The sequence below is a fragment of the Sus scrofa genome, chromosome 9, assembly GCF_000003025.6.
Source record: "Sus scrofa isolate TJ Tabasco breed Duroc chromosome 9, Sscrofa11.1, whole genome shotgun sequence".
NCBI classification, from domain to species: domain Eukaryota; kingdom Metazoa; phylum Chordata; class Mammalia; order Artiodactyla; family Suidae; genus Sus; species Sus scrofa.
The window spans coordinates 7,233,309-7,258,413 of NC_010451.4; the positions used below are offsets into that span (position 1 = coordinate 7,233,309).

A 25,105-nucleotide genomic window follows, 5' to 3' on the forward strand; every position below is an offset into this window, starting at 1 on the left:
GCCTGTCAGCAGCCGCATTTCATCCTCGTTGCTGCCACCACTAAGGACTGGCAGAGTCCCAGGCGGCTGGAGGGCAGCTGGGCCGACCCCCTTCGCCCCGTGACCACTGAGCTGGGGAGCGGGCAGCAGTGAACAGAGGCCTCAGAGTCAAGCTTGTCTGGAAGTGCTGGGTCCCCTGGGCAAGCCCCTGCCCCCTCTCCGGTGCTCAGTCCACCTAATGAGCCCTCAGGGTCCCCCAGCTCTGCAGTGCATTTGCTAGAAGGTGTCCCCCACTGGGACCAGGGACTTGTGGCCCTGGACCCTGCAGTGCAAGTGGCGCTGGTCGGGATGGGGTGATCTGGGGGTGGCGTGAGCTGGAGGTGGGCATGGCAGCCAGTGCCGGGCACCAGCACAAGGCCACCTCCTCCGGCCTCTTGGCAGCTCCTCCTAGGGAGCTCTGGGGGCCCCGGAGGAGGCTGTGCCCACCTGGGCTGTGTTGCCATGACACTGGTCTCCATGGTGTTAGGCACACAGCGCTCCCCTCATCTGGGAGGCGGGACTGGAACCACAGGAGCTGAGGAGGCTCAGGCCCTCTGGTCCCCCGGCTCGTCCCTCTGCCTCCATCAGCATCTGTCAGGTCCCCGGGCAGGGAGGAAGGACAGCTTCCAACTCGGAGGCTCCAAAGAGTGGCGCAGGAGGACTCCGGGTGACTGAGGTGGAGGGAGAGGCACAGGAACACATAGAGGTGTGGGGGCGCCGCTGGGGAGACGCAGGAGAGGAAGGGCGGGTGCTGGGGAAGGACCCACACCCACGGGAACAGCTTCCAGGCTGACAAGTGGTGGGAGGCACTGTCCCGCCCTTCTCTCAGGTCGCAGGGTTTTGAGGTGGGTGGTGGTGGGAGGACAGAGGGGAGGAGGCGGGGGAGGAGTTGGAAGGAGGACAATTTTCCTAGAGAGCTTTGCGTGGGGGCGCTCAGCCACGTGCTGTGTGCATGTGCGCCTGTGCATGTGTGTGTGTGGTGGAAGTTCAGGAGGAGGTGTGCAGGCGCCACGTGTGTGTGTGCAGGGCACGAGTGTGTGTGGCATGTGTGTGCCTGTGCCTCTGTGTCTCCAGGGTGATAAATACAACAGTAGGAGCCGGAACCAGGGCAGAGAAAATACGGAAATTTCCACAGACTGAGAGGGGCCCCGGAGAGGGGGACACACTAGGATGAGCCAGCCTGGGTTCACCAGGGTCCCTGACATCCAGCCCGGGACTGGATGCAAGTGGCCAGGGCGCGCGTGTGCGCGCGAGTGTGCACACACACACACCCTCTAAGTGCACACAGGACATACGATGGAAGAGCAATCCAGAAGAGCTTCCTGAAGGAGGTGTCACATTGGAGGGGAGATGGGGAGGTTCATGCCAGCTGTACTTAGACGTATATGCCAGCCTGCCAGCCAGTCACCCCCAGATCAAAGTCTGGGTCTCTCAGAGCTGGCTGCGGAGACCCCAACACCAGAGGCATATGGGGCACTGGCCCTGGAATGACCATGGGGCAGGAAGCTCCAGCCACAAGAGGGTGTTCACCTTGGGGCCACACAGCTTGCCTGTGGCTCTAACCAAGCAGGACCCTGGGGGCCTTCCCAGCGCGGCCCCCGCCTCGTCCTCTGCTTTAGCTCGCGCTGAGTCCTGCCGCGCTGAAGTCCCTGCCAACAGGGACGGCCGCGCGTTGCCAGAGACCATTTACAAACATGCCCCCCTCCCACCAAATGGAAGACGGCAACTACGCCATGACCATGGGCCTCCCGGAACCTAAGGACCGACAGGGCTAACTCCTGGGGCGCCGCCTGTCCCCTTGCCATCAACCCCCCAGAGACTGTACCGCGGGACCCTGGGCACCCCAATCTGCCCCGACCCTAGTGTGTTCCCCTCTCCCGGGCCACCCTCAGCCTGCGCGCTCACTCAGCTGCCACCCCTCCCTCATTTGGCTTTTACAGATGCTTTAGGATTTGGGTGCAGGGAATTCGGGTTGGGGGCAGGGGTCCCGCGGTAACCCTTTCTCCGCCCCCAGCTCCAGTGTCTGGGTCTGTGTGGCCTCTCTGTGCGTTGGACGCACGGATTTGCACTAACACCCGACGGTGTCCTTCTCAACCCCATGTGCACGGTCCTCCAAGGCTCACCTCCTCCCGGGAGCCGCTCCTGGACAATCCCCCACCAGACGGGCTCCTCCTTCCCCGACGCTGAGTGAGCACACAGTAGGGGTTTAAGACACGCTTCCTGAGTGAAAACAGATGGGGCTCTGGAGGCCGCCACGGCTCCCAGGAACGTCTGGGGGGGGGTGCTACTGAGGACAGCGCTGGGCGCTTCCCGCTCACTGGCTCATCTCACCCTCCCAACTGCAGCTACTGCTACTGTCTCCAAAGGACTCAAAAGAACACTGAAGATCAGAGACCTCGGGAACTCGGCCACAGCTACAGGCTACACGGAGTGTCGGCAGCCGCCTGGCTGGCATCCACACCCTTGCTTGCCCAAAACAACCCGCTGCGGGAAGGGGGCTTGGCAGCCACGCGAACACAGGGTCAGGAAACAGGGCCTCGGCTCCACTCCCTGGGCTCAGGGAGAAACAGGAGGAGGACGCGGGGCCCACCCTCCTCTCCCCCGCCCCATTGATTTCTGGTGGAGCCCAGGGGTCTCCCGAGGCCCAGAGGCCCTGGCTGGAGGGCTGCAGAGGAGTCTACAGGGTGGGCAGGAGGAGCAGGAGACAGACATCCCACCCGCCTCCCAGCCCATCCCCCGCTGCCCCCAGCCAGCCTCCTCTCCATCCACAGAGCCTTTGACCCCGAGCTCTGACCCGCCACAGCCTTCGCCCCTAGGGGTCCCCCGGGTCCCCTGCCATTAGGCCCAGCCCTGGGGGGAACCCTTGAAGCCCTGTCTACCTCCCCCAACACTTCAGCCTGTTCTCATCCCAACCTGCACCCCTCCTTACCATGGGCGCCTGGCGAGGCTTCCAGTCTTCAGGGCCAGCTCAGGGGCACCTCCTCCTCCAGGAAGGCTCCCCCCTCCAAGAGCTGCTCCCCACACCTGCGCAGGGCCAGCTCCAGGCTCCTCATCCACCACCCTCGACCCAACCTCAAATAATATGGGAACAAACCACCCAAGGTCTCAAGAGGCCCCGTATCTAGAAATTCTCAGAACTAAGATCAGCAGAGCCTCCTGCCACGATCCACGCGTTGCTGACGCCACTGCCGTGATTCACGATGGTGGAGGCTCCAAAGGCTCCTGCTGGGATGTCCTCCCCGCTCCCCAGGAAGAGCACTCTAAGCTGTCATTAACTCTTGGTCATTCAGACCCCTCCTCAGGGACAAACGGGGCCACGTATAAGAAGAGACAACGGACATGGAATCAGGAAGGGAGTGGAGGAAGGAGAAACACCCCCACCCAAAGTGGGGCAGTGGAAATGGACTTTGACCCTGAATCAGGAAAGCTGTGTGACCTCAGGCAAGTCGCTTCCCTTCTCTGGGCCTAACTTTCTTCCTCTGCTAGGAGACAGTGCATGGAGCACACAGACACTAACCCGCAATGGCCTTTCCTCCCTCCTCTGGGCTTTCAGAGCCCAGGAGTCCAAAGCGCTTCCCGCACTGTGCTGCCTTCCACCATATCACCAGGCTTGGGGTCAAAGGCAGGGCCAGGTCCCACCTCACACGCCCAGAGAGCAACCTCAGGGCCAGGACGCCACAACGGGGCCCTCAGAACCTGTTCTAGGACCAGCAATGTTGTCTGTGGCTGCCCCCTGGTGGCCTGAGGCAGTCACTGCAGCCCGTCCCTGAGCCGGGGCAAGCGACCCCTGGCAGCCTAGAGCCTCCACTCTCACCCATCCTCTCTGGGCCTCGGCAGTCACCTCAGACCCAGGGAAGAATTCCAGCCCCTGAGCACTCAGACAAGGGTCTTGTGGTGGCTGCTGCAGGTGGAATGATCAGCCTGGCCTGGAGCAGCCCGCCCAGGGCAGGACAAAGGTGGGACACTCAAGGGGCTCAGTCCCAGCCTGTGAGGCCAGCCGGAGAGCCCACTCCAGCCTGGCACCTACCTCCCCTGCCCAAGAGGCGGGGACAAGGAACCCAGAGCCCAGGCCCCCAAGAGCCGCGCCCACACCCGGGTGTCCCCACTGAGCTGGATCAACCAACCGGAGGTCAGAAGCCATGGGGCCCATCCCCCGCCCCCCTGGCTAAGGCCGGGAGGGGAGCCCCTGGAGAGAGGCTGGGGATGAGGCTGCAGGCAGAGGCAGGAACGCGGTGTCTGGCACCTTCCCAGGGAATCCCAAATCCATCTCCGCGCAGCTCGTCATCTCCCCCACGTGCCAGGGCCTCTTCTTGGAGGAGGTGGCCGCGTGAGGAGAGGCAGGGCCCAGCTCTGGAGGGCGCGCACAGGGGCCAAGGGAAACCTGCGGTCCTTCTCCCCAGTTCAGCAAAGCTCCCTGGACTCTGCGACCTCGTGTCTCGAGAGGGGCTGATGACGGCTACCCGGGGTCACTCGCAGGCCACCCAGCCAGGCCCTGGCTCGGAATCAGACTGCAGCAGGGAGAGGGCCCTGTCCCAGCTGGGGTCTGTCCTGGCCAGAGTCAGGACCAGAAGCACAGTGAGGGTGGCGTGGAGCCAGGCCGGGGTTCTGCCTAGGCCAGGGCGGAAGCGGGGGGCACAGGGCCCTCACCTCTGGGCCTCCTGTCCCCTTCTTATCCTGGGACATCTGAAACCCCAACCAAGCACAGGGCTCAGGCCCAGGGGATAAAATATACAGGTATATTTATATTATCAAAAGGTCCCCAAAGTGGGGAAGGGGCACCGGGCAGCCTGGGCCCTCCCGGTAAAGCCCAGACCAGAAAGGGGCCTGAAGGCCCCCCAGTCCAGTTCTCGGCCAAGAGCTCCCGTCCCACCCCAGCTGAGCAATCCTTCAGAGCACCCGCGCTTGGCTGTTCTGGAGTTTGTAGCAAAGGGGTGGGCTCCCTTCCAGCGGGGGCCCCGGGGCCTCAAGCTCTGAAAGGATGGCATTTGTCCAGAGTTCTCTCCGACCCCCTGACCTCAGGGTAGGTGACCCTGGCGGGCGGCAGGGGGTAGGAGTGCAGGTCAGGCCAGCAGGGCTGAGCTCCCACCTGCTGGGAAGAGGTAAGGGATTCCTCGGCAGGCAGACCCTGCTGCCTGCCCCCCACATCCCGGCCAGGGAATCCCATGCGCAGTCAGGATGTGGGGTGCAGGGGTGTGGCTTCCTCATGCGCCCCCTGCTGGCTCACACCAGGCATGCAGGGCATGAGGGTGTCTGCCCGGAAGGCTTCGTGGTGGTGGTGGCGGCGGCGGCGGCGGTGGTGGTGGTGGTGGCAGCGGCGACAGAGTCCCACCTGTGCTCAGACGTTTCGGAGGAGCTGCGGGAAGGCACAGAAGCCCAGATCCCATGAGCACTTGGCGAAGACCCCTGGGGAGCAGGAGAGAGGAGCGCCCCTGACCCAGGCGAACCGAAGGGGTCTAACGGGATGCTCGCTGAGGATGGAGGGACGGGGCGGGGCAGCGGGGAGACTGTCCCGGGTGCAGAGCCACTCACGGAAAGGGGGTCGGCGGCAAAGGCGGCCACACTCCGGCGCATCTCGTTCTCACTGCCGCGCAGCGGGATCAGTGATACGCTGCCCAGCCGGACCTCGGGCACCGCCCGGGACACGCGAGAGGGCTCCGAGGGCCACACCAGGCCGTCGTGCTGCGGAGCAGGGGAGAAGGGGGCGCTGGGGCCTGGGCTCGGCTTCCGCTGGCCCAGACGTGCGGCTCCAGATCCACCCACCCTTCCCAGAAACGCCTCCGGCTGGGGTCCAAGGTGACACCCTCAGCTTTGATCCCCCGCACAAGCCAGCCAGCTGTGTTCCTCAACAGCTCTCATCTCCGGCCACAAACACACCAATCCCAGGCCCCGCGCCAAGCAGGCGGTTCCAGGGGACCAAGTCTGCCTTCTCCGGCCAGGAACCCAGAGACCATAGCATCCTCTGCCCAGTTTCCCTCAAGACCCCGAGTCCCAGGAAGCTCAGGCCGAAAAGAACTCGGCCCAGGGCCCTCGTACAGTTTTACCTCCCTTCTCCCTAAACAATTCTGAGCTCTCATCTTAAAACAAAACCTCTGCTCAGAGTCCAACCCAGGCCTCTGGCCCTGCTCTGGCTTCAAGTCCTCCCCAGCGCGTTCCCACTGCCCCCGGCACGCAGCCCTGCACACCGCTCTCGCTTCGCTGAAAACTCTCCTGTAAAACTGCCGACGAGGTCAAAGTCAGCTTCCTTCGTGGCCTTCAAGAAGGAGATTTTGCTCCCAACTCCCCCTCCGGCGCCAGCTTCCAGCACGGCCTGGTTTCTCCCTCCTGGCCTCTGGGCTGTGTGCGAACCCGGCCCTCTGCCTGGAGGCCGCCCCTCTCCCGCTGGTCTCCAAAGACTCGGCTTCCACCAAACCCTCTCCCTGCCACCCTCCCACCCCACCCACCACCTCCGTGAGGCAGGGCCCTGGCTTCCTGCTGCCAGCACTGGGCTCCGAAGGCCCTCTGTGTGTCTGGCATGCCTGGCTCGGGGCTCGGCCAGAGCAGGTACCAGAAAAAGTTTACAAGAGAATAAGCAAATACAATAATTAAGAACAACTCAAAATCCTGAAGCAACTGGGGCTGACTAGGGAACAAACACGGCCATTCTTGGTGATGGAGGCTTCCCCGGACCCACCCCACACCCTGCAGCCCGCGCCTGGTACCTGCATGAAGAGGAAGGTGGCGAACCACTCCCGGAGCTCCATCTGCGTCTCGCAGCACAGGTACCTGCGGGGGGCGGGGGGGGCACAGGTCTGGACGCCGCCAGGGCCCAGCTGAGTGGGGACACTCTGCCCGGCTCCCCAGCCCACAGCCGCAGGGCAGAGCACAGATCGGGACAGGGAGGGACCCGGTCATGGGGGCCGTGCGCCCATCTCTCCTGGGCCTGGGGCTCCTGCTCACCACTGTTGTTTCTCGTGTTTCTCTGTCTCATGTACCACGGTGAAGCCCCAGCTGCAGAGAACGGGCAGGTGGAGTCACTTGACAGCCTGCAGAGGCCTCAGAGCCCAGAAGCCTGGCCCGGAGCCGGGGCAGAGTTCAGGGCCTTCTGCAGGCACAGCACATCCCAGCCGCTGCCAGCCTCCCAGGCCCTTGGCGCCCCCACCCCCCAGCCCCGACCCACCCCAGGCTGCCCTAGTGCCCCAGGGACAAGCGGCATGCGGGGGGGAGGCAGTGTCAGGAACCCAAGTCTAGTGACTGCAATTAACCACACTAATAGTGGCCAAGCCTCACTCTTCAATGTTTAGAACACACAACCCTGTCGACTACACTGCAATTAAAAAAAGAAGAAACACGCATGGAGCCAGCCTGTGGAACAGGCACGGCATTGTCTTCCCCATCCTGCGGATGTGGGACGTGCGGCCCAGAAAGGTCCCAGAGTTAGTCAGTGACTAAGTGGATTTCCATCCAGGCCAGTCGTGCTCAAATGTGAGCAAGCCTCAGAGTTCCCCGGGGGGCCTGGGACAGCACACCCTCCCCGAACCCTCGATTCAGCAGGTCTGGGGCAGCGCCCGAGAACCTGGGTTGCCAAGCCCTTCCAGGGATGCGGATGCTGTGGTCTGGGAGACACCACGGAACCGACCGGTCAAGGCCACAGCCCTCAGCTGTGCCGCCTCCACCGGCTCCGAGCTCCGCAGGCCCATCTCCCCGCCCCTGCTCACCAGGTGGGTGGCCGGAGTTTCTTCTTCACCCCCAGGTAGACTTTGAGACTCCGGACGGGCCACTCCTTCTCAGGCCGGTGACTCTGGGTGGGGGCGGGCAGGGGGAGCGGGTTCAGTCAGGGGGGCCCTGGGGCAGGTCTCCCCAGCGGGTGGCTCTCTCCCCACCCCCCTGCAGCCCAGCCCAGCAGCCCTCCTCCGGGAAGCCTTCCTGTCAAAGCCCCCCCGCCCCGCGGCAGCGTCAGACAGTCAACCCCCGGTCCCCGAGGCAGCTGACGTCCCGAACAGTGATTCCAGGCCCTCGCTGCTGCCCTGCCCTTGAGAGCTGACTCAGGGCACCGGCTGGTCCAGACCGTCTGTGGCGGGACAGGTCTGCGCACTGCACGTCATCCTCGGACCCCAAACTGCACAGGCGTGTGCGAGCTGAGAGCCCCGGTTGGCGACGCGAGGCTATTTATCTCAGGCTGTTTCCTCCTCGCCCCTCCCTGCCTCGCGGAGGCTCCAGGGTTGACTGTGTGAACAGAAGGCTTGTGGGGTGAGCAGTTACTGGCTCTTTGGTTCCACAAAGTGAAGGCCAATGACTGAGGCTGAAGCAGGACAGCCAATCGGTAGACCACAGGAAGAACTTCCCGATGGTCCAGGCCGGAGAGCGAGACCGATGTACTGGGGAGGGCACCAGGTCACTGACGTGTTCACCGCTGGTCCCCGCCTCTGCATATGGGTCTGGGCTTGGAAGGAGCAGGCTGGCTCAGAGGCAGGGGGATGGGAGCAACGACTTCCAGGGAAGAGGCTGGTTGGAGGTCAAGCTAATGAGCCTTCCTCCTGCTCTGGGAGCCATTTGCTCAAAGCCCTGCCCCCACCAGGCACTCCTGGTGCCAGAGGGGCACCAGGGTGGATGGCGGGGGAGGGGGATTCACTTACAACCGAAACTGGGGGTCAAAGATTGAGCCACCTCCACTCTGTTCCCCACCATTGCTCCCAGCCACCCCCAGGCATGGCTCTCAGCAGGGATGAAGAGGGGACCAGGGGACCAGGGGACGTGGAGGAGAGATGGACTTTTGGGAATTGAGGTCGAAGAAGGATGGGCCGCCAAGGGATCAGTGGAGACCTCAGTGCTGTCACGGGGGGGTGTGGTTTGTAGGGGGCTTACTAGGACCCCCCCACCCTGCTTTCTCCCCTAATGACCCAGCCCCTGATGGGGGAGCCCCATGTCTCCTGCACATAGCACCTGACCTGACAATGGCCAAGTGCCCCAAACGGCCAGGAACAAGCTGGGCTTCAGGCACAGGATGATCAGGGCTGCAGGCAGGGAGGAAACTGGATGGTGGTTTGGGAGAGGAGTCTGCAGATACGGGGGAGTGGGGAGCGGGGAGAAGACGACAAAGAAGACGCCTACATGCAGTCAGAGCAGATGCAAGGCTGAGCACACCAGAGAAATCAGACTGCAGGCTGGAAGAAACTCGGCAGCGGGACTGGGGAGACTGAGAAAGAGGCCATAAAAGAAGTCAGGCCTCAGGCCTGGAGAACATCCAGCACTGGGCGGGAGAGGAGGAAAGATGTGGGGGAAACGGCTGCAGGTGGGGAAGGAATCAGGCTGAAGAAATGAAAATCAGACTGCAGGCTAGGAAGAAATCAGGCTGCGGGCGGGCGTGAGGGGAAGAGAGCTGAAGCAAGGCGTAAAGGGAATCCAGCGTGGGCAGGGCCGGGGGGCTGCAGTCGGGGTGTGGAGAGGACGCGGGAATGAATGGGGTCAACCAGGTTGTGGCTCCTTGTGGATCCGGAAAAATAACACGTGCCTTGGCTTCCTTGGGTGCCAGTGTGCCTGGCACACGCGTTGCAGGCATGCGACCTGAGCATGGCCGAGGCAGGAGGCCGGGGAGCTGGCGGGGCAAGGGGAGCACCATCCAGTGTCCCTTCAGTTCTGATCAGACAGCTCGTGTCTCCAGCAGCTCTGAGGCATGAGCTCACTGGCAGAGAACCAAGCTCAGCTCCTGACGCTCAAAGATCTTTGCTGGAACCAAGATCTTTCTAGAGCGTGCCTTTCCCAGGTGCCTCAGGACTCCTAACAATGGGAGGCCCCAGCAGGGGGCTTGGGTGACCCTCAGCTGTCAGAACTGTCCCAGTTTCAAGTCTTCTTTGCCACTGCTCCATAAGCCAACAAATGCCATGACTACCAACACCTCAGGAGCCAAGACACACCTTCCTGGGGCTCCTGCGAGACCAAGAGCAGCCGCCCCGCCCGGCCCTGGAGAGCACGGCGCAGCCCTGCGCTGATCAGCCTTCGCTGCCGAGGCCTTCACTCCCTGATTCCCACCTCAAGGAATAAAAAGCTGGAGCTGTGAGGCTAACGTCCTCGGGGTCTGAATCCCAGGCTACCTCCCGGATGGCCCTGGGCCCTCCCCCGAGGCCCGTGCTCTCACCTGCGGCCTGGAGCAATGCCCCTTCTCATGGCACCACCGCACCACCTGGGCTGGATAAACACTAGCTCGGCCCCCCTTTTTAGCTCTCCTGGCGTCTCCTCCTCCACATGAAAGGACCAAGGCTGCTTCTCCCGGTGCCTCAGGCCCACTCCCACCTCTCTGCCCACACTGACCTTCTTATTCTGCGCCACTGGGCTAAGTAGCCCTAGCAGAAAGGGGCCAAGGAAGTAATATCCCAGGACCAAGGGGGGCTGCCTGGAGGAGGGGACAGGCCCAGAAGTAAGGATGTGATCACAGGAGCGGCAGAAGAGAGAAGAGGAGGCACTGCCCACGAGGGTCAGCAGGAGCACAGGCTGAATGAACAGAGGTAAGATGTGCAGAGAGAGGGAGGTGAGGGCTCTGCTCTGCTCCCTCCATGTCAGCCAGACCTGTCCAGATGGCCTGGGGAGACCGAAGGGGTCGGAAGGACTGGAGACACTAGTGGGGGCCAGTGTGGGAGCCCAGGCTCAACGCCTGGGCTTGGACACCTGTTTCTGCGGCCTGTCTCTGCAGAACATCCGTACTCTGGCTTCCAAGGCAGCGCTGGGACCCGCAGGGGTATCATGGGAGGCAGGTCTCCGCTGGTCCCTAGCAAGGCCTTTCTCCCAGGCAAGAGCATCATTCCAGGGATAGGGAAGCCCCCAGGGAGGAGACAGTGAGCTCCCCTCCCCAGCGGTGTGCGAACAAAGACCAGAGAGCAGCTAGGGAGGCTGAGAGGCTGAGCGGGAACTCCTAGCACAGATGGGGAATGTGCCACTCGCCTGCCGTGGCCTCGCTCTGGCATTTCCGGAAAAGGGCAGTAGCAAGGCATTCTGACAGCCCTAGCAGGCTCTCAGCAGTGGCAGGAGATGAAGACCAGAGCTCTAATTTGAGCCCAGGAGCCTCCACTAACTGGCTCCACGGCCTCGCACTGAGTCCTCTGGAAAAGCCTCGAGCATCACAACCGATGGGGGCCCCGACCTTGGGGGAAGGACTCTGGGGCCGGGTTGGGGATGGAGAGCAGGAGCCTAAGCCATAAGCCCCAGGGTGGAGGCCAGCGCTGATGGCAAGAGGCCAGGAAGCCATGCCTGGAGATGGCCAGAAGCTCTGGCTGTGTCCCCACACTCCCGCCAGGCTCACTTGGCCCCCAGGCGGTGTAAGGCAGCTGGCAGCTGGCCCACAGCTACTCACGGTCTCAGGGGCCCCGCTCCACGGCCTCTGGCTCTGTTTGATAGAGGATCAGGGTTAAGGAAGAAGCAGGCCCAGTTCAGAGCTAGAACAGCGTGTGGGGTGCACGGCGGCACGTGACATGTGTGCGCAAGAGACTAAGCTAGGGCGGTGGGGAGGTGCTGGGAAGGACGCGGAGTCCGGTCCGGGAGGACGCCTGGCATGTGGTCGGAGTGGGCCGGGGGGCATGGCCTATGTAATGACAATGCATGCGTGGGCCACGCCTTGGGGCTGTCACCATGTGCCATGTTCTTGTGGATGCTGTGGACCGGGCACAGGTGAGACAGACGCACACACATCGGGTACCTGGATACAGTGGCATCCAGGTACCAGGACCTAGTGGGGCTCCAGGCCAAAGCGGAGTGACCCCCCAGAGCCACAGCATGAAGGTCCGAGGGTCCAGAGCTCTCTCCCAGTGCAGAGCCATCCCAAGACCCCGTGCCGGGGACGCTCCCGTGAGGCCTGGGGGGACGCTTGAGCGTGGCTGCCCGTCACGGGGCAGGACCCAGGGATCACGTACCCGGACCTCCTTGTAGAGCCGCAGGCAGCTGCTGTTGAGGATGAAGTAGCGATCGTGGAAGCCGCCTGAGGGCAGGCCCAGGCCCAGGAGGCTGCGGTCCTCGCGGAACTTCATCATGCCGTGCTTGGTCTCGCCCACGTGGCTGGCTGGGGGAGGAGAGGGGTGGGCACAGGCTGCACCACCCCTGCCCACGGACTGACACCCAGGGCGGGGTCCCAGGACACTGCTCCACCCTCGGAAGAGGCCTGCCCACCTGGTGCCCTCTGCCTGAGCTGCTCCTGCCCAGCGTCACCAGGTCCCCTGTGCCCGCTCCAGATGGAGGGACCCCACCAGCCTGCCCAGCCCTGTGGGGGGGACCACACCTACCCAGGTAGAGCAGCATGGCCTCCATGGACTGGTGCTTCTTCACCACCAGGTAGCTGTCTGTGCCCAGCCCGTGCAGGATGGGCAGCACCTTCTCCGCAAAGTGCAGGGGGCGCTCTGGGAGAGGTCACACCTGCTGTCAGTCACCAGGGCCACATGGCCTGAGCCACTGAGGGCTGGCCCAAGGGCACCCCTCATCTAGTGCCCAGTGGCACCGCCCACTCCCTCTGCCTCCAAGAGGACGTCACATCACAGCCACGACCGCCCCCACGCCCGAGCTTCAGGCCTCACACATCGGCCAGGACCAACCTGCTCTGACCCAACACGTCCAAAACCAAGCCCGTGAGCTTCCCTGGGGGCCTCAGGGAGAAGAGCACCCCTGCCAGGCTGGGGGGGAGGAAACAAGCCCTCCTCCCTCTCACGTGTCCAATCTCTGCTTCTGTCGTCTCCCTGCAGCCACCTGGGCCCTGAGATGCTCTTCGTCTTGAGCCAACCCTGCGGCCCTGCCGCAGCCTGCCGCGGGGCGCTCACCCCTCCACGGGTCTCTCCAGCGCAGCAGCAGCAGCAGTGAGCCTTTCCAGCTCCCAAGCACTAACCCTTCAGCGGCCACCTCTGCCTCTGTCGCCAGCTCCCCGACCCCGGGCCAAACCCTCACTGCCCTCAGCTCAAGCTCCTTGAAAGGAGGGTGTCCTTGGCCACCGCAGGGCTTTTGCCCGTGTTGTTCCCACCGCGTGGCAGGACCTTCCCCGCCGCTTCACCAGGCAACCGCTACTGGTCCTGGACCTTCTAGTCCAGGGACTCCAAGCCAGAGACCCCGTTACAAGCTCGAGCAGCGCCGTGGTGGCCCTGTCCCTGCGGCAGATAACCTGGCTGGAGTTGAGCGTTTATCAGCGAGATCACGGGGTCGGCGTCTTGACTGCACCCCGCACCAAGCCCCGCGAGGGCAGGGACTGTGTGTCCGGCTCCCCAGCTCAGGGCCTGGCACTCTACGAATGACAGTCAAACAAATGAACGGAACCTCCCAGCCCCCACTGCCACTGCCCTTCATCCTAAAATGTCTCTATCACCCCCTTGGGCACCGTGGCCCCTCTGCAACACCATCACAACCACCCTACCTACACCACCTCCCACCCACTCCTCTTGCAAGCTCATCACCACCCACAGCCCCCTTCGCCTCCAGCGCCGGCACCCACAATCCCATTATCACCGGCATCACCCCCCCGGCAAGCAACACCATCTTCACAGACACCCAGAAAGCGTCAGGGCCGACCCCATCTACCCCCTCACAGTCCTTCCCGTTAGCCACATTACAGCTGTCCTCTAAAAGCCCTGCCAGCACGCTGTCACCACCGTCACTGAGATCAGTGTGACAGCAACATCCGTCACTCCAAACCCCCCTGAGCACCACTGTGGCCACATTGCGGTGTAGAGGCGGACAGACAGGCCGCCCTTCCCTGCACCAAGCCTGCTGGTCACCCACCTGCCTCCTCCCTCTCATTGACCTCGAAGCAGGTCCAGTAGTCCTTCTCCCTGATGCCCACATTCCTGCGATCCAAGATCTCCAGCGTGAGCTCCTCAGCTGTCATGGATGCTGGGATCTGTGGAGACGGAGGAAGAGGAGGTCAGCCTACCCCACGCCGCCCGGCTCTGCCGCAACCTTGCCCTGTGACCCAGGGGCTGTGCCCACCCCTCTCGGGGTCTGCTGGCATCCTGGGACGACGTGGGGTGTCTCTGAGCAACACTGATGAGCTGGGTGGGGAGAAGAGAGACAGGCCAAGGCACCGGCCTGATTCAGGTCCCACACTGGGGCTCCCCTTGGGACAAGAGCCAAGCTCCCCGGGTGTCATCTGAGCCTGTGCGCAGCCCAGCTGGGTTCTCCTGGCCCCTGGGCTTCTAGATCCCCAACCCCCACCTTGATATGTTGCTCTGCCTCCGCCTTCTTCTCTTCCAGGTACACCGTGCAAATGAAGTCACCAGCGTGCTGTGGGGAGACAGGGCTTAGCAAGAGGCCTGGGGGCGCGGGCGCAGGCGCAGGCAGCTGGCCTGAGTCCCCCACCCCAGGCCCTGTCCTGTACCTGGGTCCCACTGGCCGTACCAGCCACACGCATCTTCACGATGGCAGTGATCTCGTCCCGCTGCTTCCTTAGCTCCTCCTCGTCCACCTGGGGAGGGGAAGGGACAGGGACAGACGGTCACTGCCGCCCAGGAGGCTCAGCGCTGCCCTCTACCGCCGCGGGCCGGGGACGCACACTGAACACCACCACGTAGCGGCTGATGAGGTCTTCCACCACACGGCCAGCCTTGTAGTCCTGCCCGTCTGTCTGGAAGAGCGTGGGCCCGAACACAATAGCCAGGTTGTGCGTGTTCATCTGGTTCGTGTCAGAGAAGCACTGGACACTGGACAGGGAAGGACGGAAGCCCAGAGTGAGCACTCCAGCCCTGAACTCCCCCTGTCCCGCCCTGTTCCTGACGGGCCCACGAATGGCCCTGGAGTGAGGCCAAGGAAGGTCCTGGTGAGAGAGGACCGCTAACTAAGGGAAGAGGGGACAGTCTTTTTGGCCACATCCTGGGGCCCGGGGAGAAGCAGGGCTGGGGAGCTGAGCGAGCTGGCCTCTGGCTGCGACCTCCTCTATTCTCTCAGCCTCCAGCAGGGAGGTGGGGGACAAAGCGTCCCAGCCCAGGGCACTCATAAGTCAGCACTCCGGTTCCCAACCTGCTGGGTCCCAGGGGAGACAGTCACCAGGGTGGGAGTAGAACAGCGCCCCCGGCCAGTGCTGCCGCTGCTCACCAGTACAGGTGGCTGATCAGGGCCTTCACGGTGGCCCGGTTGACTGGGGGCAGGCGCGCCAGCAGCTCTCGGTACCTGGAGATCTTCTCCTCCTCATCCTCAATCTCTGGTTGCGGGGGAGATAGAACAGGTCAGGAACCCTCTGTAACCGCCTCCCTGTCCCACCCCTCTGCCTATCATCCTAGGTGACAGCGCCCCCTGCCCCTCCAGGTCAAATCGGGCTGGGTAACAGCAGAGACAAAGACTGCTCCAACTCCCAGGGACCCGGGGCTCTGTCTAGAGTGACAATGGACATGAAAAGAGGTGACGGAAGGGGCTGGAGCCCAGCGCTGGGGCACGCCCAGTCCACGTGCACGACGGGGAGGCGAGGGGAACCGAGCTCGGCGTAGACAAGGCAGCAGCACTGGCCGGGGGCTCAGGCTGGGTCCCGGCCGCAGGGCCCACCTGAGGCCTCCAGCCAGGAGAGGCGCTGGACTCGAGTGAAGAGCCCATCGGGCAGGTCTCGCAGGAAGCGCTTGAGCGCGGAGGAGACGTCGTCCACGTGCTGCTCGCCCTCCTTGAGGCGCACAGAGCGAGCGTCCTGCCGCAGGCTCTCCAGCAGCCGCTGCGTCTTCGAGGTCTGCCCGCACTTGCGGTAGATGCCCTCGGAAGTCAGGCCTGGAGAGGGGCGGGGCTGAGCCGGGCTGGGGGCGGGGCCAAAAGTGAGGGGCTGAGGGCATTGGTCAAGGGCGGGCCTCGCGAGGCTCTGAGCTCCTGGGAGGGCGAGGTAAGGGGTCCGGGGCGGGGCGGGGCGTTGCCAGGGGGGCGGGGCTCACCGCATTGGGTGATGTAGTCCACACAGCGGTACACGATCACCGGGATGTCCGAGTCTCCGAGTTGCTGCTCCGACAGCGTGTCCCCTGAGCTGGCTGCTGCTTTCTGGATGGCGCCCAGCCAGCCTGTGAAGTCCAGCCGCCGCTCCCCCTGGATGTACAGCGTCCTGGGCGGGAGACGGCCCGTCACTTGGGAGCCTACCCCGGCCCCGGCCGTCCCAGCGCGACAGCCACAGGCTTCTCCGAGCCCCTCGGGGAGGCCAGGGCTCACCTCCTTCGCTCCACCAGCACCAGCACCTGGTTCTCGCTGTCCCCTTGGACGGCTGTGGAGGAGCCGGCTGAGGTGAGGCTTTGCTGATGGTCCCCAACTGCCCCCCTCCTGAGGCGATCTGGGCCCACGCACCCCTGGGACCCAGCCGCCGACTCATGGAGTGGCTGAGATGCACCCCTAGGACAGGGGAGGACATGAGAGGGCAGGCTGGCTCGAGTTCAGGCTTCTGGGGAGGGGCTGGGGGCCTGGGGGGGGGCCCAGGAGAGGGTGCCCTGGAGGTTGGGGGCCCAGGTCCGGGTCCACGCACAAAGCTCCTGCAGTTTCCGAAGTTGCAGTGGCTCCTCACAGGGCCCCTCTGGGAAGACAGCGTGGAGCTCAGAGCCAGTGAGGGAGAACCAGCCTTCCTGGGCCCGTTGCAGGCTCAGGCCAGCTTTGTAGGGTAGGCGCCCAAGCCTCTCGAAATCCCGGGCCAGCAGATCCTCAGCTAGGGGAGGCACGAACGCCTGGTGGGGAGGTGGCCGGGGAGACTGCGTCAGCCAAGGGCACTGATCACAGGATGCCCAGCTCTTTGGCTAGTGGGCATGTACCCATTTCCCACCCAGCTGCCTACCCTCTCCCCTAGCCCGGGCAGAACCAGCACAGTGAACTAATTCAGGTATCAGGCCCCACTTGATACCCACTCAGCTATGCCCGCCTCTGGCACACCTTCCCACACACCATTAGGGATGTCTCTCCTCTGGAGCCCCCTGGCACCACAGCATCCTTGCGCTGTTGTAGCACCAATTAGTTTTTGCTCTTTGGACCCCATCTGTCTGTCTACCAGCATGGGAGCCACTGAGGAGATGGGACCAAAACTGCTTCGTCTGGGTCCCCAGGGCTCTGTGGGCTGACCGTCAGGAGGCTCACGGGTGAGGATCAGTGAACAAGAGGCTAAGAATCAGGGGCTCTCATGCGCAGGAACCCTAGACAGCGCCTGCTTAGCCGCTGGGCAGAGGTCTCTCCTCTGCAGCCTCCCCGCCTCCTTCCTCCAGGACAAGTTCACTCCCCTGAGGCAGCACTGTCCATCCCGGGATGGCTCTGCCGTTTATTATTAAACATGTATTGAGACAGGAGCCCTGACGCCCGCCCCCCCCCGCCAGGGGGCTGCAGACCACGCTGGGCCCTTGCCCTGTGTCTGCTCCTTCCATGCAGCCCCCATTCCATGAGGTAGGAGGGCTGGGGTACACGGGGTTGGCCAGGCCCGCCTACCCTTGGTCCTGTCAGACTCCTCCCACGCCTGCCCGCTCACCAGGCCCACCTTAGCAATGCACTTGACCCATTCACGAGCCAGCTCCGCGTTCTCCAGCCCAAACAGGTACAGCCGCTCTCCCTCCGTGTACACCTCGAAGGTGTGCTCAAAACTGTAGACACGCAGGTCAGGATTCAGCCCAGCCCTGGCCCACCCCCACCTCACTGCCCTCGTGACTGCCCTGCCCCTGGCCCCAAGAGGTGGGGACAAAGTCTTTGGCTAGGAACTCAGGTGACCTGGTCCAGCTCATGCACAGCCCCAGCTTGCTGTGCGACCCTGGGGAGGGCCTGTCCCTCTCTGGGCCTGTTTCCCCGTCTCCCCAGTGGCGGGCTGGACCTTCCATCAGTAACAGTCTACAATGCTGCCCAGGGGTGCTCACCCATGGGTGTCGGGAGGGGGCACTGCCAGGCACACAATCTCGCTGGCCCGGATCTCCCCGTTGGGAGTCACTGCCCGCTCGTTCTCATAGTAGCTCAGGACCCCGTCGCTAAGGACACACCAGCGTCGGCTGAACTCTGGGGAGAAGGTGGCAAGGGAACCATGACGGAGCCCTCCACCCTCATCTGAACTTGACCTCTGCATCCTCCCCGGGCCCCCGCTCCCACCTGACCCATGTCCCTTCATCCTAACTCACAAGCTCCCCCAAATCCATCCTCCTCCCTGCAGCCCCAGGAGCCGGCCCAGCCCACCCCCCACTGGAACTGCCGCAGCCGCCCCCGCCGCCCCTCCAGCTGCCTCTGGACACCTAGACACATGCACGGCCCCTGCTCTTGCTGTCCCGTTCCCTTTGCCCACACTCTCCATCCTTCAAGGGCTGCCCCCCCATGCCCCCGCCCCTGCCAGCAGGACCCACTGCTCTCTGCTCTGCTTCCTCCTATAACGGCTCTGAGGAGACTGACCCCATAAAGGAACAGAAACGGGCACGTGGATCCGGAAAGCAGGAGAAAGAACACACTGAAAAGGCCATGCAGGCTCGCCTGGTTCACAGCACTGAGCATCGCTTTGGCTCAGAGCTTCCTGGCTCCCAGGGCAAAAAGGATGACTCAGGCAGTTATATAAATGACATTACTGGGCAGAGGGAGGCAGACTCGAGGCAGTGCCCCAGGGGCACCGAGGTGGCAAACAGCACAGAGTTCCAAAGAAATCTGTTTGGGGGCCGGAGGGCTTCATCCAGCGGTGCTGAGGGATGCAGTGAGCAACGGCCTCAACAGCGCTCGCACAGCAGACTCCGTCGCATCCTGTCTACAGGGATGCGACATCTGCCCTGGAGGGCGGTGTGGCCCAGAGCCTGCCTCTCAGGCTGGGCTCCCGCTAGGAGCGCCAGCCTGGCCTCCGGCACTCCTCGTCCTGCAGACATGCGCAAGGGCCCACTGCGTGCCAGGCACAGTTCCAGGTGCTGGCGGCTACAGTGGTGGTCGAGAGGGCACAGAGAATCAAGAACTAGGCCCACAAGCTGTCCAGCTGCTGTCAGATAAGAAGTGTGACAGCAGAGAGAAAGGACGGAAAGGACTGCTGCTTTGGCTGGGGATGAGGTCTCTGAGGAGTGACATTTAAACAGAGAGAAGAAAGGGACTAACCATGCGCATGTGTGGGGAAAAGCGTTTGGGGCACAGGGAACAGCAAGTGTAAAGGGCTTGGCGGGAGGAATACACATGTGCGAGAAAGAGGAAGGCGGCCAGTCAAGCTGGAGCAGAGTGAGCGAGGGGACAGGAGGCAGAGAGGTGACGGGGCCGGATGCGGTGCTGCAGATCGTGCTGCTCAGAGCCGAGCAAACAGCAGGCCGAGGCGAGAGAAGGACGGAGATTTAGGCTTAGTCCTCGAGCTTCCTAGGCATCCACAGCCTCCCAGGACTGCACGCCCAGCACAGGGCCCACAGCTGGCACGTGCTCGCTGAAGCCTTCCTTGGCCTAAAGGAAACTCTGCCAGTGACCTGCTCTCCAGTGCCATGCCCCACTCCTGCCCCAATCAGCCCACTTATTAAGCACCTACTGTGTACCCGAGACCATAGCCAGGAAGCCCAGCAGGGTGACTCTGCCACAGGGCACCTGGCACCCTCGTGGGTCCCCCAGCCTGGCCAGCTCTGGCTTCTTTGGCCCTGCCGCCAGGCCAGAATGCCATGGCCAGGGCAGGGTCCGGCCTGGCACCCACCTTCCCGGGCCCGGCGGTCCTGCAGCGGCTTGCCAGCTGAAGCGGTCTTGTAGAGGAAGCCACTGTGGCTCACGGTTGGCAGGACAACTGAGTAGTGCTTTTCCAGGGGTTTCATTGAATCCAGCCGAGGTACCTCTTTGGGGGGAAGGGGAAAGAATGGCTGGTCACACTCGCCATCCAAGGGTGTCCTCCTCACCCTCCCCAGGGTGGGTATTTAAGCTGGCAATCAAGTCATCAGCCCCCGCTCCCCAGCCTAGCTCCCTGACTAGCACCCTGGGGTCTTACTGCCACATTCAGGACTTTGTCTAGGCCCTTCTCCGCCTTGCCCCACTTGCACAAATTCCATCCCACTCACAAGGCCCGGCTCCAGGACCTCTCCGTCCAGGGAGCTTCCCTGACTCCCCAGCCCGGCTCTTCCTGTGGGAGGCACGGGGCCAGCACACGAGAATGAGGGGGGCCTCGAGCAAACCCACTAACCATCCCCAGAGGGAGCTTGTCTCAGACAACACAAAGCCTAAGGAAGCGGCCTGGCTCCAGCCCTGCTCCCAGCGGCCCCAAAGTCCAGGCCAGCCGGGTGGTCTCCTGTGCCTGCCCGGCCACCTGGGCTCTCCCCAGCCCAGTCCCCGCCCCATCCGTGGCCCCGCGCCCAGAGCCCTGGCCGCCGAGCTCCACCCTGGGGCCTGGGAGGTGGCCGCAGTGGCCAGCGCTGGGCTGTGACCAGCGGTGCTCACCCCCACTGCCCCACCTCAAGCCTGGGAGCCAAATGGGACCCAACCCGTCTGTGACAGAGCCCCTTCCAGACAGGGCAGCAGACAGGGCGGTGGAGGTAGGTGTCCCGCATAAGGGGAGATGCGGCAGCACCCCCAAAGCCACAGACACACTCTGCACTTGCACGAACCCCGAGGCTCTCGACACCCCCCAGTGCAAGGAAGCAGAGCCGCAGCAGCTCAGAGACGGACAGACGCTGGCACACGGACGCCGTCCTGAGGGCCCACCCCGCGGGTCAGGGAGGGACCCAGAAACACACAGAGAGACACACAGAGGGACACACACGAAGGGGAAGCCAGAGGCACAAAGGTACACTGACGTGCAAACCCGAAACACACCCCAAAGTCACACACACGGTGGCACCAGGGTCCCTTGAGGAGCTGCAGTTACAGCTCCAGGGCAGTCAGTCAGTCAGATGTCACAGGGTGACACGCAGGCCCTGGCACCCCGCGACCACCCTCCCCTCCAAAGAGCCAGACCCCGGCCACAGGGCGGCCGCTCCAAGTCCATGTGCAGCCACTCACCCGTGGTTCGGTTGTTCCGAAGGAATTCCATCTGCAGGGTCTGTCCCGCCTGCTCAGCCAGAGCCAGGGGCGTGGGGGCCCCAGGGTCCCCTGAGAAGCAGTTGACTGAAGCCCCACAGCCCAGGAGCGCCTGGGTCTCAGCCAGGTCTGAGGTGGTGACTGCGGCACACAGGGCCTGTGGGGCAGGGAGGGGGTCAGCCCGAGGGGGGGGCCTGGGGACGAAGGAGTTCCCAGGTGGGGCCACCCGAGAGAGAGAAGAGGGAGGAAGAAGGACAGAGGAGGAGAGAGGGGCCGAGGGAGCGAGGGGCGGGGGCTGCCGCGGAGCCCTGCGGACAGCCCCGACGGCCAGCCAGCCACCAAGCCCGGCTCCAGAGGACCTCGGCTCCCTCTGCCGTGTGCAAGGGCAGAGGGGGTGCTGCAGCTCATTCCTCCCACATCTGAATTCCTCACCGCCTGCCCAGCCCTCCCAGCCAATAGGAGCGGCCGCCCCTCCTGGCTGGCGGGCTAGACTGGGCTGGGCTGGGGGCTGGACGCCTGGGTTCTTGGGAGGTGGAGGCCTGGATCCCACTGGGCTTCTAGCTGGACTGAGCCTGACTGGGTGCGGCTGCTTGGGGGAAGGGCCGAAGGTCGACCAGAGGTCATAAGTGGCATGCCCCTGCCGTGGAGCAGGCCGCCTCCCACTCGGGCCAGCCTAGACGGGGGACAGAGCTTGGCTCCCAGCCGCTCAGGGCCTGGGGCCCATGGGGGCCTCATCTCGAGTGGGGTGTGGAAGGGGGTGGGCTGGAGCAGCCAGCTGTTTTTCATGAGCCTGACAGGAAATAGCATCCCCATCAAGCTCCCTCCTTTTGGCAGGATTCAGAAGGAGCAGGACGGGGTGTGGAGACAGAGGAATCAAGAGGAGAGGGAGGCAGACAGATGCTGGGGACGTGGCTTAGGCCCAGGGGTCAGGCCTGGCTCCTCCTTGCTTTGTCCCAACTGTCCCCTGGCTTAGACAGGGCCCACAGGCCCACTCATTGCTCTGAGCCAGTGGGAAAGATGGGCTGAGACAGAGACGGCAGGGCGGGGGGGGCGGCAGGAAGGAAAGGGGGGTTTCAAGGGGCCTCACAGGCCCAACGCCCTCACCTTGTCCAGTTCCTCCTGGTTGCCAAAAAGCGGGTGGTAGCGGCGGTACTTGCCCTCTCTGTATTTGGCCTCTAGGTGGCACCGCCGGGCACTGGGGCTGCTGCTGGGCTGCAGGGCCTCACTGGGGGGCACGTTGGCTGCCCAGAAGTGGTTCCCAGCAGCGTTGCCCAGCTGTAAGAAGAGCTGTGGGTGTGGGCAAGAGATCAGAAGGGCAGCCTATGGCGGGGGCCCATGCCGGGCAAAATGCTGGTTTTGAGGTTGGCAGGCTGGGGGCACCTGGCCACTCTCCCACTGGAGAAGCTCAGGGACAGCCTGGCCTGCTGGTGGCCCTGGTGCTCCCCGACCAGCTCTGGGCCTGAGCCCAGTTCCTCAGCTCAGTGACAGACAGGAGGCAGACAATCTGACAGGTGGAGGCCCCAGGCCTGCTGCCCGGTTGGGGCCTTGCTAGTTCCCCACCCAGCCCCACATCTGGACTCTGCATTCCTGAGACTATCGCAGTTGGGGGGCTGGGGGCGGGGCTAGCCCACGGGGTGTGCAGGATTTGGAAAACATCTTCCGTCCCTGACATTCCCCCTGGGCTCTGAGGAGAGGGTGAGGGCACACGGACCCGGCATCCAGGGAGCTAGTTGGTCCTTTCATTCTGCTGATCCCTGTTCGGCAGGCATTTCCCGGGCCCTCTACCTTGCCTGTTTGCCAGGTGGGGGTGGGGTGCTGGGTCAGCGCAGGGGACAAAGCGGAAACAGTGCCAGCTGCACGGACCCACCTGTGACTTTGGGCAAGTCCTTTTCTCCCCCTGGGCCTCAATGTCCTCATTGGCAACCTGGGGATTCTAACCCGAACTCACAGGGGATGTGATACCAAGTTGCTCTGGAGTCTGCAGCTTGGCGGGGGCTGTGTGGTAGGGCCCGGCCAGCCTCCTGATGCGGGTTCTCCCCTGTAACTCCTACACCCTGGGTGGTTGGTACCTGGGCAGCCCAAGTGCACAGGCACAAAGGGACATGTGCGAGTGCCCCCCAAAGAGACAAACTGATACGCCGGCGCACGTGAGCACAGGTAAAATGACATAAACATGGCAGGTTTTGTAGGATGCGGTCTGTGTGGCATATTCTTTTTCATCTGCTTTTTTTGGGGGGGGCACACCTGCAGCGTGAGGAAGTTCCTGGGCCAGGGACTGACCCCATGTAGCAGCAGCGACTCAAGCCGCTGCAGTGACAATGCCAAATCCTTAACTGGCTGTGCCACAAAAGAACCCCTCTTCTTCTTCTTTTTTTTTTTTTTTTTGGCAATCCTTGAAAACTGTAAAAACATTCTTAGCTCAACGGCCAGTTTGCTGACTTTGCCAAAAATGGACTTTTCCAAAATCCCACCCACTAGAGGATCCCGAGGGTCTAGCTCCAGGGCGCTGGGGTTGGTGAGGGGCAGCAGCGCAAGAGGCAGACCCCAAGTACAGCTGGCTCCCCACCTCGATGAGCACTTCCGTCCACACCTTCCTGTCCATCTTCAGGCTCCGCACCTTGGAGACGCCAGCGCCGAGGCCGCGGTGCGCGCCTGCAGGCAGAGGGCCAGGGCGTGGGGTCATAAGGGTGCCCGGGGGGGCAGACAGGGAGAGACCACAGGCAGGACCCCGGGGCTGGGCCAGCAGCTCCAGAATCCAGGCACAGACCCTGCCCTGGGCACAAAACTGAGCCCTGGACTCATCACCTGGGCTCCTGCATCAGCTTCCCAGCAAGGTCCCTACAGCTCTGCCGGGCCCCCTGCAGGCCACTCGCCACACCGTCTGGCCAGAGTGACTGATCTCTTGAAGTACAAACCCCAGCTCTGGACCCTCTCAGGGCTCGGCAGAATGAGAGCCAGATTCCTTACCCGCTTCTCCTCCAGCCTCACCTCCTGCCTCTCCCCACCCCGCTTCCCCCATCCACTCGGAGGCCCGCGTGCCTCCCTCTTCTAAAGGGCCCGCTGGTTCTTGCCTCAGGGCCTTTGCACGAGCTGCTCTTTCTGCCCAGACGGGCTCCCCAGGGTTGGCTCCCTCCTGACCTTCAGATCTCAGCTGACCTGTCACATGCTCAGAGAGGGCTTCTCCGAAAACACATTCTCTACCTGGCCCTTGTCATGAGCGGACACTTCGACTGGTTTGGGCATGTTTTCTGCCTCTCCCCACCAGAATGTAAGCTGCCCAAGGGCAGGAATGTCGACGGTTTCAGGGTCTAGTCTCGGCTCCTAGAACAAAGCCTGGCACGTGGCGAGCACAGACTAAACCCCTATGAAATGAAAGGGGGGATGGGGGGCTGGGGCTGGAAGGCTGCAGACTTGCTCAGCTCCAGATCCCGCAAAGGACCCTGCGGCGGGGAGGGCCTGGGGCACCGGGAGGGCCTGGAGCTGCCTGGCTCTGGCTTCGGCCAGCGTCTGAAGCCCAAATCTGACAGCGGCCCTCCCAACTCTGCCTCCCACGCCCCTCCGATGAATCACCAGCGCCTCCCTCTGCGTGCAAAGCCCTGCCTGACCTGGCCTCCTTGCGCTCCCTGAGGTGACAGAGGCGCTGGACGCCCACAGGCCTGAGTTCAAATCCAGACTCACTCACTTACCAGGTGACCCTGAGGAGCCATTTTCCCTCTCTGTGCCTCGGGGTCCCGACTCGTGACAAATTGAACCCCTGCCTTGCAGGTTACTCAGGGTGGGAAAGGCTTGGTGCCCAGGCGCAGCTTCATAAACGATGCTGTTACTGCCTTTCCCCCGTCCCTGCAGGCAGCCAGGAGGCCCATCTTCCAGCACCCCGGCCCCGCGCCCACGCACCTGCGCAGCGCTTGCAGATGACGACGCAGAGGTTGATGGAGGCCCAGTCGGGCTGGGCCGCCTCGCAGTCAGCACAGAATCTGTTGGGGGCCACGGCCCAGATGCGCTCAGCCACCTCTGAGGTAGACAGGGCCTCCGCAATGGCTCCCTGCATGGCCTCCAGCCACTGCTCCTTCTCCAGCTCTGATTCGGCCGAGAAGCTGGGGACACAGGAGTGGGATGGGGGACTGGTGGGCAAGGGCTCAGGGGGACTGGGGAGCAGCGGGGTGGGGGGGGCACAGCATGGAGGAGAGAAGAACCAGGCAGGGGAGCTCATGGGCAGAAGAGGGAGGCGCCC

General features: G+C 63.4%; 1 protein-coding gene across 1 annotated transcript in view; it reads right to left on the reverse strand.

Moving 5' to 3' along the window:
- Nucleotides 4,735–25,105, reverse strand: part of ARAP1 (ArfGAP with RhoGAP domain, ankyrin repeat and PH domain 1) — a 63,043-nt gene continuing 42,672 nt past the window's right edge. The window contains 24 exon segments of the mRNA XM_021102283.1: nucleotides 4,735–5,371; nucleotides 5,548–5,697; nucleotides 6,717–6,780; nucleotides 6,955–7,005; nucleotides 7,713–7,795; nucleotides 11,339–11,371; nucleotides 11,895–12,040; nucleotides 12,261–12,374; nucleotides 13,738–13,855; nucleotides 14,170–14,238; nucleotides 14,333–14,419; nucleotides 14,507–14,654; nucleotides 15,046–15,151; nucleotides 15,490–15,702; nucleotides 15,861–16,024; nucleotides 16,129–16,180; nucleotides 16,436–16,631; nucleotides 17,426–17,528; nucleotides 17,796–17,931; nucleotides 19,565–19,699; nucleotides 20,857–21,031; nucleotides 21,979–22,161; nucleotides 23,441–23,526; nucleotides 24,769–24,968. Of these exon segments, the coding sequence (XP_020957942.1) occupies nucleotides 5,354–5,371; nucleotides 5,548–5,697; nucleotides 6,717–6,780; nucleotides 6,955–7,005; nucleotides 7,713–7,795; nucleotides 11,339–11,371; nucleotides 11,895–12,040; nucleotides 12,261–12,374; nucleotides 13,738–13,855; nucleotides 14,170–14,238; nucleotides 14,333–14,419; nucleotides 14,507–14,654; nucleotides 15,046–15,151; nucleotides 15,490–15,702; nucleotides 15,861–16,024; nucleotides 16,129–16,180; nucleotides 16,436–16,631; nucleotides 17,426–17,528; nucleotides 17,796–17,931; nucleotides 19,565–19,699; nucleotides 20,857–21,031; nucleotides 21,979–22,161; nucleotides 23,441–23,526; nucleotides 24,769–24,968 (2,830 nt within the window). The 3' untranslated portion in view covers nucleotides 4,735–5,353.